Source organism: Myxocyprinus asiaticus, chromosome 19 (assembly GCF_019703515.2).
Source record: "Myxocyprinus asiaticus isolate MX2 ecotype Aquarium Trade chromosome 19, UBuf_Myxa_2, whole genome shotgun sequence".
NCBI lineage: Eukaryota > Metazoa > Chordata > Actinopteri > Cypriniformes > Catostomidae > Myxocyprinus > Myxocyprinus asiaticus.
In genome coordinates this window covers 34663071-34678941 of record NC_059362.1, presented here as the reverse complement: position 1 = coordinate 34678941, position 15871 = coordinate 34663071, and the positions used below count along the sequence as shown (strand labels likewise).

Sequence of the window (15871 nt, the reverse complement as noted above, 5' to 3'; positions counted from 1 at the left end):
ACATGACCTGCTTCCACATTATTTGAACTTTAATAAAGCTATAACGCATTAAATATATATGCATTAAAGATGTAACGCTGGGGTGTTTCCTTTAAAGACACTCGACACGCAAGTTTTGCTTCTGCTGAGTTTTGTATTGTTGCATTACAGTTCCCTCATACTTTGCGATCTACATATCCTGAAGCTTTTTGGAAAGTTTAGAGTGCATCTGAACTGTGAGCTGTGTAATTCTTCTTATCCTCAGTAAAGCGAGCTGCAGTGCTGCTCTCGCACATCATCATTAGAGTTTAATGTGATCTCAAGTTACTTTATTGGACTATTGGACAACGCAAATTTTTTTTATTGTCGACTTTGTCGATAACGTCGTCTAATCATTTCAGCCCTTATATCAAGTAGAAATAGATTCTTGAGGTAACAATTGCAGGTTACCATGTTTCTTTTTCAGTGTAGGAATTATGCTATTTATTTATTTATTTATTTTTTATTTTTTTCAAATTATACTCAGCTTTAAAATATATTTCTGCTAGAATTAATCATGCATTTCTGGAAAAGCAAAGGAAAAACCATGGAAATTAATTGTTGGAAACCCTGGTAGGCCTATTTATAGTCCATTAAAATGAAGCGTTTGTTTTTTTTTTTTCTTCTTTTTTTTTTTTTTTATGGAAGCTACATGATGAAAATTATTTTAGTGGTGCGATCGTTTAAGCTGGTGCTCTTACATATGTCATGTTGGCAGCACATCTTGAGCTCAAGGGTATATGCTGCGTTAAATATGGATTAGGTGCGTGGAAACGAATGCTGGATTTAGATGCTTTGTGTCAAAATGGGCAAACATAATATCCGTCCTAATCCCTTTTTACAGACATTTTGGGTGGTAGCCTAGCCTGGTGTGCTGGCACTGGCTGAATGATCTCATTATGAATATGTATTGTAGGCTACATCCAGTATATCATAAATATGCTGTGACTGTTGTAATAACCTAAGAGCTTGTCTTATCTGCAATAGTGAAAAACAGTAGCAATGATGTTAGTGCATTAGATCACTTGATTAGATCCATTATGAGAGCTACAGTAAGGTAGTTTTCTTCATATTAAATAAAGAACTGGTGTTTAGAAATGTAATGAAATACAGCATTGCAGGTATTATGTAACCAAGAACGTGTTTAATAGCCAAACACTATGAGCAATGAAATACATTTAGCTTAAGTCAACATTTTACTAATTCTTTTATTATTATGATTATTATTATTATGCAGACTGTTTTTATTATCTCATATGAATTGAGATACATTGAATATTTGTATTTTTAAAAATTAATTTGTCACACAGCAGGACCATTTAAAATGAACTAGTGAAGGCAAAAGGAGATTAAAAATACTTAGTGAAAAATTAATTATGACCAAAGCACCTAAAATATAGACTTTTACATATGTATTCATATAACCTTTAACTAAAAACCTTGATGTTGAAAAAACAAACAAAAATAAAATAATGGACATGCATTGACTACCCATATACTATGGCTATTTTCTACTATTATTTCATCTTAGCATTTTCTGTTTTCTTGAGAAAAAGCTTAAAGAGAAAAAGGAATGTAGCAAACACCAGTTTTTAGTTTTTCAAAGCCTTTTCATGAGGGCTGTGACACCAGGGGTGTCTCAGAACCCCCACCCTACCATCACAAAGGCCTTTACTCTGCAGGGGTGGAGGCTTTTTTGTCTATCTGTCTGGTCCTGGGTGAAGCCTTCTTCCTTTTCCCCCCATAGGATTTGCATATTTATGTCTAGCCCCAAAGCTGGTACTACTCCCAGATTGTCTCATGGTGTAAGTGAGCCCCAGCAATAAACAGCATGTCTCTCCACCCCAAACAAAAACCCTCTCAGAGACACAAGGGAAGTACATTACCATGCTTGCTCAACAGATCAAATTCCATTCTCATTTACTGGAAATAGGAGAAGCAGGATAGAAAAAAATAGTTTTCATAAAGAAACATAGACATGATGGCCGCCATGTTGAAATCACATGGCTAGCCACGCCCTGCAATTTGATCGAGTTAATAAACACAAACAAAAAGACAAACTTACCTCAAATTCTAATATTTTCCAGAGAAAGTCAACCTGTTATGTTGTGCATCAGTATAGCTGTCACGATTATGAAATTTGACTGACGATTAATTGTCAAACAAATAATTGCGATTATGATGATTAATTGTCCGGTTTAGGGCTTTCACGATTAATTGTAATATTCCTTTAGGTGCATGTGTGCTTGGCATACCTTAAGAAGTCATTTTTACATATTTAACTTCAAATATATAAATCAAATAATAAAATAGGAATATATGGTTTCCTTTTAAGGCTTTAAAAACGTATTAATGACATGAAAAATAATGTTTTAAATATCAAAATATTTCTAAATACTTAAAATATTTCTTTCTTTTTTGGTCAACTTTAGTTTTGGTAAATGTTTACATTTACACTGTTGTATTATATTTAATTTTATATATATATATATATATATATATACTGGCAGCCAAAAGTTTGAAATAATGTATAGATTTTGCTCTTATGGAAAGAAATAGATACTTTTATTTTATTTTATGGCATTCAACTGATCACAATGTATAGTCAGGACATTATTAATGTGAAAAATTACCATTAAAATTTGAAAATAAATGTTCAGAACTTCTTAAACTACTTCAAAGAGTTCTCATCAAAAAATCCTCCACGCGCAGCAATGACAGCTTTGCAGATCCTTGGCATTCTAGCTGTCAGTTTGTCCAGATACTCAGGTGACATTTCACCCCACACTTCCTGTAACACTTGCCATAGATGTGGCTGTCTTGTCGGGCACTTCTCCCGCACCTTACAGTCTAGCTGATCCCACAAAAGCTCAATGGGTTTAAGATCCATAACACTCTTTTCCAATTATCTGCTGTCCAATGTCTGTGTTTCTTTGCCCACTCTAACCTTTTCTTTTTGTTTTTGTTTTTTTGTTTTGTTTCAAAAGTGGCTTTTTCTTAACAATTCTTCCCATAAGGTCTGCACCCCTGAGTCTTCTCTTTACTGTTGTACATGAAACTGGTGTTGAGCGGGTAGAATTCAATGAAGCTGTCAGTTGAAGACATGTGAGGCGTCTGTTTCTCAAACTAGAGACTCTGATGTACTTATCCTCTTGTTTAGTTGTACATCTGGCCTTCCACATCTCTTTCTGTCCTATGTAGAGCCAGTTGTCCTTTGTCTTTGAAGACTGTAGTGTACACCTTTGTTTGAAATCTTCAGTTTTTTGGCAATTTCATGCATTGTATAGCCTTCATTCCTCAAAACTATGATTGACTGATGAGCTTCTAGAGAAAGCGGTTTCTTTTTTGCCATTTTTGACCTAATATTGACCTTAAGACATGCCAGTCTATTGCATACTGTGGCAACTCATGCCACAGATATTTGCCATTTAACAAACCAAATAGCTTTTAACTGTGTTTGATATAATGGCAAGTGATTTTCTAGTAACAAATTAGCAATTTAGCATGATTACTCAAGGATAAGGTGTTGGAGTGATGACTGCTGGAAATGGGGCCTCTCTAGATTTGATCAAAAATGACTTTTTTTCAAATAGTGATGGTGCTGTTTTTTACATCAGTAATGTCCTGACTATACTTTATGATCAGTTGAATGCCACTTTGGTGAATTAAAGTACCAATTTCCTTCTGAAACAGCAAAATCTGTACATTATTCCAAACTGTTGGCCGCCTGTGTGTGTGTGTGTGTGTGTGTGTGTGTGTGTGTGTGTGTGTATATATATATAATAAAAATAAAATATATATTTTATAATATGTTTACTATATAATAGTATAATATTATATGAAATAAAAAATATTCACCTTCACAAATTATTTCAATGCTCTTTGATGAAACCCACGAGCCATTATTTCTCATGAAGCAAAACCATTGAGATTTTGTTTTTTCATTTTATCACTCAACAAAAATAGTGTAAGCGTGCGTCTCCTCCTGTGTGTCATTGCATTTCATTTACACTGTGTGTATGAACCCGCTATGGCCTGGAATATTTGACATTACACAATCGTTTAAAGTGAAGCCAGAGCGCTTTGCGTTTATATTTTCGCGGGAATTTGTCACGAGCCCCTGCTAATGGTGCGCACATCAGAGCGGTCTTATGGACAGTAGTTACTCTGGCTGACATCCGTGCGGCTCAGTGAATTTAACTGAACGAGACTCACTGTTCATGGCATTTATATATTTGCTTTAAATTCCCTTATTTGGGCATTAAAATGTGTTTGGAATTTGAAGTGCACAATAATCGCGGTCGATCAGACAATTATTTAATAATTGCGACAGGCCTATGCACCAGTCAACCTGCAGTAACATCACTTAAAGGGTTAGTTTACCCAAAAATTTAAATTCTCTCATAATTTACTCACCATCATGCCATTCCAGATGTATATGACTTCCTTTCTTCAGCAGAACACATTTGAAGAAAAATAGAAAAATATCTCAGCTCAGCAGGTCCTTAAAATGGATGTGGATGGTAACACGATTTTTGATGCTTCAAAAAGCACAGACAATCAGCAATGACGTCATCCATACAACTTCAGTGGTTAAATGAATGTCTTATAAAGCGATATGATCGCTTTTGGTGTGAAAAAGATAAATATTTAAGTACTTTTTAACTATAAATAATCGCTTCCGTTAAGCAGGGTATGTGTTCACAAGAGAGCTGAGGTCATGTGATCTCTCGTGTGACATATTGCCATTGGCATGTTCAAGTGCCACATGCACAGCACATCTGGAAGAGGCAGCGTTGTTTACAACAGAGTAGGAGGAACACTGTACAGACTAAACGGCGTAAACAAATTGAAGCAAATTCAGATAAAGATGTAAGATGTTTTTATTTAAGAGGAGAAGAGGAGATGCAAGTTTTTGTAAAGCCATATTTATTTGAACCTGAGTACTCTGACCAGGAGCACAGGGAGATGGAGGAGGCTGCACCAACAAGCCTCAGAGAGACAGAGACCTCAGGAGACGTGGTGGTGCACATGTAGTCAATGCCAAGCGATGCCAACAGAGGTAGAGAGCGTCTGCTGCAACGAATGAAACGTTGCCATGCCATCGCTGGTAAGACCTTGTGACCTCAGCCCTCTCGTGAACGCGCATACTGCTGCTTACCGGACGCAAAGATTTGTAGTTAAAAAGTACTTAAATATTGATTTTTTTTCCCAACAAATGTCTTCATATCGCTTGATAAGACATTCATTTAACCACTGGAGTCGTATGGATGATGTTAATGCTGACTGTCTGTGCTTTTTGGAGCATCAAAAATCATGTTACCATCCACAACTCATAAGGAGTTGAGATATTTTTCTATTTTTCTTCAAATGTGTTCTGCTGAAAAAAGGAAGTCATATACATTTGAGATGGCATGAGGGTGAGTAATTGATGAGAGAATTTTCATTTTTGGGTGAACTATCCCTTTAAGATCATCGATGCTCCAGAACTGGTTGGGGCAGCAGAGAGGCTAAGGTTGTGTCAGTTGCTTAGAAAGGTGATATATTGATGATATTTCATACCTGTTAAGCTTCACCAATAAATTCCACCATAAAACGATTGCAGATTATTTTACTTTGGTTAAATGTTCTAGATGGATTGATTTATAAATATGTTAACTGCAATTAAAATAAATTTAACGACACTACACATATTTAATACATTTTTAATGTTATAACTCAGTATCTCAGCTCTTCTACTTATGCATTTACATTTCAACAAATATCGACATACTTATCAATGAAACAATGACACAAAATAGGGATTAAAACATGAACTTAATAAAAAACGAGGTGATGCATGCGGTCATCAAGTCTCTCAGTCCTCCCTCACACATGGAGCATTGCTTGAAGTGTGTAGTTGTTTCATTCAAATAGTGCTGGTGCTGACACCCTCTACTAAACTCATTTAACCTTCTGTCATTTGCAATTCAAGCTGATCTGTTGTTAAATGTCTGCTACAGACCTCCGTGTGAGTGGAAACAGTGAAATGCGCTTAAAGTTATTACCTGCCATTGCTTTCTCAGATCGGCTTATGCTGAATGAAAGCTTTGAAAACTGTTCTTCCATTGAATTTTGAAGACGTTGTACACTGTATTTTTCTGAATATTTCTTACCCTGTCTCTGAAAATATCCGTACTTTAAAATCTTCTTCCGAAACACTAATTTTAAGCGGAGTTTCAGGAACTAGGCAACTATAGGACATTGTAAACAAATACTGTGTAACCAGAAACTAGCGAGCCACTTTATTTTAAAGCGTAAAATATGTCATGAGGCTCAGTGCAAGTAGTCCATTAGAGCCAGCAAAACATAAACATGAAATTAGTTAGTGCACATTTAAAGTAAGTATTTAAACAAAATGCAGTATAAACCAATCAGTAATGGTCTAGAGAGCAGGGTTGTCGATGGCTGATACATTGGTAATATACAGTATCATACAAATTAATTACAGAAAATAATAAGATGTACACAAAATTGCTGAATTTAAATTTTAACACTTATTTTACACAATATTTACTCAAAATTCACTACAAAATTTTGAAAATAGAAAATGTGCATTATCCGTAAAACTGGCTCCGGGCATAATGACCACTTTTGTTAATCAGCCAATCGGTCACAGTAATTGGCAAATGCTGATAATCTCAAAATGGCCATTATAGTGGTCTATCATTACCAAATAGATTCAGACTGTATTTTGATGAAATGCATCTACAGTTAAATCAATCTAACTCTCTCCATATATTTTTCTCTGTGCCCGTCCTCTATCCATACAGCCCTTTCATCCTATGGTGAACCTGGAGTGCTCCACTGAAATACGGCCATTCCTCTGTGCCCTTTATGCACCCGTGTGCACAGAGTACGGCCGAGTGACCCTGCCATGTCGGCGCCTGTGCCAACGTGCCAAGAGCGATTGCTACAGACTCATGGAAATGTTTGGGGTCGGCTGGCCAGAGGAGATGGAGTGTAGCAGGTACAGAATCTCTTTTTTGATCTTCTGCACTTGAACAGGTTTATAATAGTTTTCACAGTTTTACTAGATTTGTATTTTTATTTGTATTTGTTGTTGTTTTTTTTTTTTTCAGCTTAGTTTTAATCTAGTTATTGTGGTGCATAAAGTTTTATTTTGTTTGTTTGTTTTGACATCCCTTTTAGTAGGGTAATAATTTTAGTTTTCATCACTTCAGAAGAAACCCCCTCCCACCCCACAAATTATTAAAAAGAAAATTCCATCATGATAAAAAATAATACCAAATTACCTTCAAAGTTTTATTTGTCGAATGTACAACAACACAGCACACTGCAGTACTTGCCATTACTGTTTTTATTTAGTTTTTATTATTTTGCAAACTCTTATTTTTATTTTTATTTTAGTTAACAATAATTTTGTGAATACTAGTTTTTAAAATAGTTTTCATTAACGATAATAACCTTGACTGGTACTCCGTGATATTTTACATAATCATTTACGCATTTGGCAGATGCTTTTATCCAAAGCGACTTACAGTGCATTCAAGGTATACAATTTATCAGTTTGTGTGTTCACTGGGAATCGAACCCATGACATTGGCATTGCTAGCACCATGCTCTACCAGTTGAGCTACAGGAACCCTTCCATTTATTAATATTGATTATAATTGATTAATAATCAATTTATGCAATCTGTCTCTTAGGTTTCCAGAATGTGATGAGTCTTACCCCCGAATGATAGACTTACTCCCCAACACTGTCAGCACAGAGGAATCGCCTTCATCTGTTCAGCGGGACTATGGATTCTGGTGCCCACGAGAGCTGAAGATCGACCCTGAGTTGGGCTACTCATTCATGGGCGTGCGCGACTGCTCGCCTCCTTGCCAAAACATGTACTTCCGCAAAGACGAGCACATCTTCGCCCGCTATTTCATTGGCGTTACCTCCATCGTCTGCCTGTCAGCCACACTCTTCACCTTCTTGACCTTCCTCATCGATGTCAGGCGTTTCCGTTACCCTGAGCGGCCCATCATCTTCTATGCCGTCTGTTACATGATGGTGTCCCTGGTCTTCTTCCTGGGCTTCCTACTGCAGGATCGTGTCTCATGCAATTCTGCAAGCCCAGGTCGATTCCGTGCCTCCACCATCACCCAAGGCTCTCACAACAAAGCCTGCACACTCCTCTTCATGACACTCTACTTCTTCACTATGGCGGGCAGCGTTTGGTGGGTCGTTCTCACCATCACCTGGTTCCTGGCTGCTGTTCCAAAATGGGGCAGTGAGGCTATTGAGAAGAAGGCTTTGCTCTTTCATGCAGTGGCCTGGGGAGTTCCAGGGGCCCTCACCATCACACTTATGGCCATGAACAAAATCGAGGGTGACAGCATGAGCGGTGTTTGCTTTGTGGGGCTCTATGACCTAATGGCTTTACGGTGGTTCCTATTGGTGCCTCTTGCACTGGATGTGGTTGTGGGTGTGGTGCTGTTGTTAGCAGGCATCGTGGCACTGAATAGGGTGCGAATGGAGATTCCGTTAGAGAAAGAAAACCAGGACAAATTGGTGAAGTTCATGATCCGGATTGGTGTGTTCTCTGTGCTGTATCTGGTGCCTCTGCTGACAGTTATTGGCTGTTATCTATACGAGCAGAGCTACAGATCTGTGTGGGAGAATACATGGGTACAGGAGCGCTGCAGAGAGTACCACGTCCCCTGCCCGCTTAAGGTAAGAACCCAACATTGTGAAGTAGTTATCCAATATGTGTTCATATATGCTTAAATGGGAGGACATTCATAAATTTGCATCCCACCAGTTATGAACAGGGTTGGGAATCATTTCCCATTTTTTAAAAACTACTGGAGCATAATGTTTTTCATGACTTTCGGTTCCGTTAATAGTTCTCGAATGTGCATTCTTCCACCAATGCGGATGGGACACCTGCTAAAATACTCTTGACATTGTTTACTGCACTAACATTCAGCATCACTGGAACACCGCTATTGACTGAGCAAAAATCTGGGTTACAGTGAGGCACTTACAATGGAAAGGAATGGGGCCAATCTGTAAATGGTAAAATATTCACTGTTTCAAAAGTATAGCCACAAAATGTAAACAATATGCATGTTAACTTGATTTTAGTGATAAAATCACTTACTAAACTTTTCTGTGCAAAGGTATACGTTGCCTTTACGATGTTATGTCAACAAACCCTAAAACGACTGTAAAATTACGATTTAAACAACTTTACATTTCAAACAATAAATGAGTTTTAACAGAAGAATTAATGTAAGTGCTTTTATAAAATTATAAGCTTCACATTTCTGCCTTTTAAACCCTCCAAAAATTGGCCCCATTTACTTTCATTGGAAGTGCCCCACTGTAACCTCGATTTTTGCTTTTTTTTTTTTTTTTTTTTTTTAAGAAAAAGAGGGACAAGTTGAAATAAATTTTTCGTGGTAATCAACATTATGCCACAAATGCTGTCAATTTGAGCTTAACTTGTATGGAACCCAGAATATTCCTTTAAATCAAAGTAATTACGGGATGATACACAATATGAGTTGTGTTGTAATTAATGATATTTAATAAAAAAAATTTAAAAAAAAAGGTAACACTATACAATAAGGTTACATTCATTAACACTAGTTAATGCATTAGGTATCATAAATAAACAGTTAGCAATATATTTTTTTACATCATTTATTAATCTTTGTTAATGTTTGTTATAAAATATTTATGTTTTAAGGTATAAAAATACTATTGTTCATGGTTAGTTCATAGTGAATGAACCCGTGCAGAAATTAACATTAACTAAGATTAATAAATGCTAAATACGTATTGTTCATTGTTAGTTCCTGTTAAAGGAATAGTTCACCCAAAAATGAAAATTCGCTCATGAATTACTCCCCTTTAAGCCATCCCAGATGTGTTTGACTTTAATTTTTCAGCAGAACCGAAGTGAAGATATCTATAAACACATTTCAGCTCTTTTTGTCCATACAATGCAAGATAATGGGTGCCATTAGACTGCTGGCTCTTTAATGGTCCAAAAGGCATATTTAGGCAGCATAAAAGTAATCCACACGATTTAAGTAATCCACACAACTCCAGTCGATCAATTAATGTCTTCTGAAGGTCCTCGTGGTGGCGCAGTTACTCACCTCAATCCGGGTGGCGGAGGACAAATCTCAGTTGCCTCCGCTTCTGAGACAGTCAATCCGCACATCTTATCATGTGGCTCGTTGTGCATGACACTGCGGAGACTCCCAGCACGTGGAGGCTCATGCTACTCTCCGCGATCCACGCACAACTTATCACGCGCCCCACTGAGAGCGAGAACAATTAATCGTGACCACAAGGAGGTTACCCCATGTGACTCTAGCCTCCCTAGCAACTGGGCCAATTTGGTTGCTTAGGAGACCTGGCTGGAGTCACTCAGCACACCCTGGATTCGAACTTGCAACTCCAGGGGTGGTAGTCAGCGTCAATACTCGCTGAGCTATCCAGGCCCCCAACCTCAAGTGAATTTGTAATACTGTGCTAGTCTTTAATAATTGAGTACCTCCACAGTCTCTCTCTCTGTTCTCACATTTGAGTGCGCTGTCTTGGGAAATCTTTTAGTGTTTAAAAAATTGATTGACTAAGTGGTCAAACCTGAATTTGTGATGGTTATTACCTTTGAGGTTCAAACAGAAAGCATAGCTTTAACTCAACAAATTATTTAAGAATACAGTGCTTTCTGATTAAATCCTCTTTGCAAAAAGGGTCCCACTTTAAATTGAGTGTCTCTAACTACTGTGTACTAACATTTAAAATACATACAATACAGTGTACTTGTTGTGTAACTACATGTTGTTCTGCAAAATTCTCACAAGTTTCACATTTGCTGCTACTGAGATTGAGGTACGGGTTGGTTTAGGCTAGGTTTAGGATTAAGGGTAAAGTTAACAGATGTAATTAAATGCAGGTACTTCAGTTGTAAGTACAATACACGAACATGTATGTACATAATAAGTATATTGTATCAAATGCTTAAATACATAGTAATTACAGACACCTAATATAAAGTGGGTCTTAAAGTACTATGTTAATACCATAATTCTTTTTTGTTATAGATGTATGGAATAGCGGCACAAAAAGAGTAGGTCTATAACACAAATAATGATGATAACAGTAGATGTATATCCATTTACTTTGCAATACATTTTCACTAACTTTCACCACTAAAATGAGCTTCATCTGACATTTAAAGCTGTGTATCTCAAACATACAGCAACAGCTGCACACCACTGAATATATCTCTTGTTTAAAATGATGCAGAGGAACTGATGCATAAATGAAACTAAGAGACTGTTATAGAACATTGTTTTACTCAGTGAAACTCAGCAATCTCAGTAATGATGTTGATGCATATGTGTGTGTCGGAGATGCCTGAGGCAGCGTGGGATTAGTTTTAATGAGGTCAAATCTACAGTATCTACTGCTGCAACTTCTGTTGTGGTGGATAGAAATGAACAGTGATGCCATGCTATCTGTGCTAGTGGTATATGGGTTTTTTAATGGCCGATGCCGATATTCAGAGAGCAGGGGCCGATACAATGCAGATATATCACACAATTTAATATAGTAAATAAACTTATTTAGCATTATGTTTACTCAATTTACTCAATTTCACACAAAACACAAAACTTTGTAAAAAAGAATCTAAAACAGTAATATTGTATTTAAAAAAAAATAAAATAAATAACAGTACACCCAGTAGTCCAGCAACCATGGATGGTATGTCCACGTTAGCAGTCGCATATTCTCAAAAAATAACAAATCAAACCAATTGTACATACAGTACACAGTGAACAAGACTTTTACTTATAGCACACGTGAAGCGCTTATACTTTGAAGTTGCACTCACGTGCTCATGTGGATCCAGCACGAGTAGAAATTTCCTGACAGTTTAAACGGCCTGAATCACCTGCTTAGATTGTCATGGAGTGACTGTCATGATTTGTGAATCAGAGGAACTTTTGATCCTGATCCTGAAGTTTTGATTCTGGCTGATAGAATACGCTCTTCAGAAGAAGATATTAGATGAGCACTTGACGGGAAGAAAACGCTGGATTTTCGTGAGGTTTAATCGAGATATCTGCATATTCGCAAACGGTATATAATAGAAGTTTTATTGATATTTGCCTTTTATCATTAGAAAAGAAAGTTAAAAGTGACAGGGAACTGCTGAAGAGAGGCTGATAGAATATGTGCTTTAGAGGTAAATAAATGAGTGCTCCACAGGATGCTGGATCTGCTCAAGTTTTGTGAGGTTTGTTTATTACATCTGTTTAAACAAGATATGGGCATATTTGCAGATGGTATATTATATTAGTTTTATTGATATTTGCCTTTTTATCATTAGACAAGACAGTTAAAAGTTACAGGGAACTGTTGAGGTGAGAGGGGGAGAATGAAACAGGTGAGAACTTTAACATTATGAGCTCAAACTCGTCTGTCGCGACACTGATATGTGGACCGTTTAAATGACACTGTGTTGCACACCGGTCCATTATTGCATGATGGCACGTAACAAAAAAACTAACCATGACTGGTCGTTTACATGTCTCAGTCGCTTCACATGTAAACAGCCAATTTTCGCCACCCTCAAGAAACAAATCGGCCAAATGGGAAAATGTATAATTAAAAAAATCTGAATATCGGACGATTTATCGGCCTCTGTGATATATCAGTTGACCACTAATCTGTGCAGTAGTGCTTTATGTTATGATGTTTTTGTCTACTATTTTTTGTGTCATTGAATGTATTGCTAATTAGTTGGTCTTTGGTTCCACCAAAGTAGTTACACTTTATTGTCTAGTCAATGGGGATATCATATATTTTTAGACTGTTCTATGACATTGCATGAAACATTTATTAAATATGGTACATTATTGTACAGTATATATGGACATAAATGCAAGCTGACAGCATTCAGGGCAGAAGAAATGCCCCATCTAAAGCACAAAGAGAGTGTGTGTATTAGAGAAAGAGTGAGGACAGACATTTGTGTTAGCTGCAGCTCTGTTTATGCCTTTGGCGATTGTGCAATGAGCTGAAATAAAGCACTTCCTATCCAGACAATCACACACGCACAACATAAGGCTAAAGTGACATACAGAAAACTACTCATGCACATGCACTGTATTTGCAAATACAGAGATTCACAAGGGAGATTAAGCCTTCATGTTTGATTACCTTAATTTCCCCTTTTTAGCCCCAGTCATTAGGTTTTATAAACTAATCTTTATTCTGTTGGTACAAGCGGTTAATATGAATCCATTGCTTTTGTCTTCACAGGTGGAGCAGACAAGCAGGCCTGATATCACCTTGTTCCTCATCAAGTACCTGATGATGCTGGTGGTGGGCATCCCATCAGTGTTTTGGGTTGGCAGTAAAAAGACGTGCTTTGAGTGGGCCAGTTTCTTCAGTGGACATCGCAGAAAAGAGTGAGTTTCATGTCATTCTACTGGCCGTAATTATAAAGCCACAGTCACATTGCACTTTGTGCTCCATTTACTTCCATTCAAACACATCCGAATGTGGGAGACTGGAAACACAAGCTCATGCAAAGAAATTTCATATTCTGCTGTGCATGAAAATTCAAGTTTGATGAACTCTGACCTGCAAATTCATATGACAAGAACACTGAGACCAGGAGATCGAAACGTCACACACTGGCCTCTTGACTCAATGCAAAGAATACATAGGTCAAAGCTGCATGTTTTTATATTGTTGGAGGAAAGTATGTAGATGATATTTTAACAATTTGTATATAATATTATTTGTTATTTGTGATTTTATTATTTATTAAATCTACACTCAATTGTAGAGCCCGACAGATATGGGATTTCTGAGACTGATACCGATTTTAGAGAGGGAAAATTCACAGATTACCGATATGGTGGCCGATATAGTTAATTTTTGAGCTGGAATGAAAACAGACCTTTTTTATGTGGATTTTTCATCGATTTTGCACCAATATGACTATGCAAAGGTACTGAGAAGGCTGCTTTCTTAAACAAATATTTTTATCAAAGAATATTTGACATTATTATTATAATACATTGTCAACAAATTCTAGAAATGAACACTGAGAAAATAAAAAATAAATAAAAATACAATAAATAGCTTAATAAACATCAGTACTGTATGTTTAGTATAAGTCAATTGCTGACCATTAAAATAAAGAATAAATAAAAATAAAATAAATAGCTAAATAAACATCAGTATTACTGTTTAGTATCCGTCAAATGCTGACCATTTAAATAAAGAATAAATAAAAATAAATAGCTAAATAAACATCAGTATTACTGTTTAGTATCAGTCAAATGCTGACCATTTAAATAAAGAATAAATAAAAATAAAATAAATAGCTAAATAAACATCAGTATTACTGTTTTGTATCAGTCAAATGCTGACTATATTAATACTGCCGAGACAAGTGATAAACAGCGGCAGCGGTGTTACACCATATTCTGCTATACAAGTTCAGGGGAAACTTTCAATGGTGGAAAACCAGACTTCTAAATATTACATTTTGTACATGCAACGACTGGAATTGTTCGGTTGAAGGGGGTACCAAACTGTGAATCCTGAACAAAACAGTTTGGTGAATACATGTTTACTTATTAGCTTCCACTCAGCTGACAACAATGAAAGTAGCTATGTGATTAGCTAGTTAGCTATAAGCTCGTTGTCACAGAGAGTAAAAGATGGACGTTGTTTATTTTACTTTCCAGCATTGTGTCTCACCAACTTGGTAATAATATAGCGTGAAATCAACACACAACAGACACAATCCACCACCGCACTGTTGTCTGCTGAGCTGCAGAAAGATGCTCTGATGTTTACCTTTCAATCCTTTCAATCTGCTACATTGCACTGACAAACTATATCTGGCTAACAGCAAACAGATGTGATAAACATGAGTGACATGGTTGTCAGGGACAGGGTTAACATTATATTAGGTAATATTGAAAAGGGAAAATGACAAGGGTCATTGTTTATTAACTTTCCAGTATGTACTTCACAAACTAGATCGCAATTTACCGTGAAGAAACACAGCTTAACTCCGTCCTGTCTGCAGAGCCTGAGTCGGAGCACGCTCTGTTGGACAAACTACGCTATGACACCAATTCTAAAGCATTGTTTTCTGCATTATATGTTCTGAAAAAAAGTTTTCATATCGGCGCATATCGATAAACATATACGCCGATACCGATATATCGGTGAAAGGCTAATATCAACCAATAATATCGGCAGACCGATATATCGGTCAGGCACTACTCAAGTGTGACACAATGGGCGGTTCTCATGAAACTCATCAATAAAATGTCCTGGTCATATTTAACCCTAAATCAATACAATACAAAGAATTTATATTTATATTTAATTATATTTTGCATAAAGAAAATTAATCCTACATTTTGGACCATTATGTTCTTTTTTTTTTTTTTTTTCTTGCATTGTAATGCATTGTGGCATTATTTTCAGGACACTTAAGCACATTATACCCCCCATATTCTCTGACCGATATATCGGCCAGGCCGATTAATCAGCTGATATTTGGCCATTTTGCGATTATCACATTGGCCAAAAACCGTGTTCGCTTGGCCGATTAACAAGTGTTAACTTTCACTTGTGTCAGTTTCAGAATCTACCAGTAGATTTGTCCTTGTATAGTCAACACTTTCTGTTTTTAATGTTTTTCTTTTCAAGGTTATGAAAAGAAATGTAGATATTTCTAGAAATATGGTGTACATCTGATTTGCTGTTGTTAAATTGTATTATGTTTATCTGCATTTAC

At 36.6% G+C, this 15871-nt stretch overlaps 1 protein-coding gene across 1 annotated transcript in view; it reads left to right on the top strand.

Moving 5' to 3' along the window:
• The window catches only part of LOC127409834 (frizzled-3-like), a 31589-nt gene that overhangs the window by 8820 nt on the left and 6898 nt on the right, over positions 1-15871 (top strand). Inside the window, exons 3-5 of the mRNA XM_051644687.1 lie at positions 6831-7027; positions 7728-8745; positions 13363-13511. Coding sequence (XP_051500647.1) covers positions 6831-7027; positions 7728-8745; positions 13363-13511 — 1364 coding nt within the window. The remainder of the gene's footprint in view (positions 1-6830; positions 7028-7727; positions 8746-13362; positions 13512-15871) is intronic.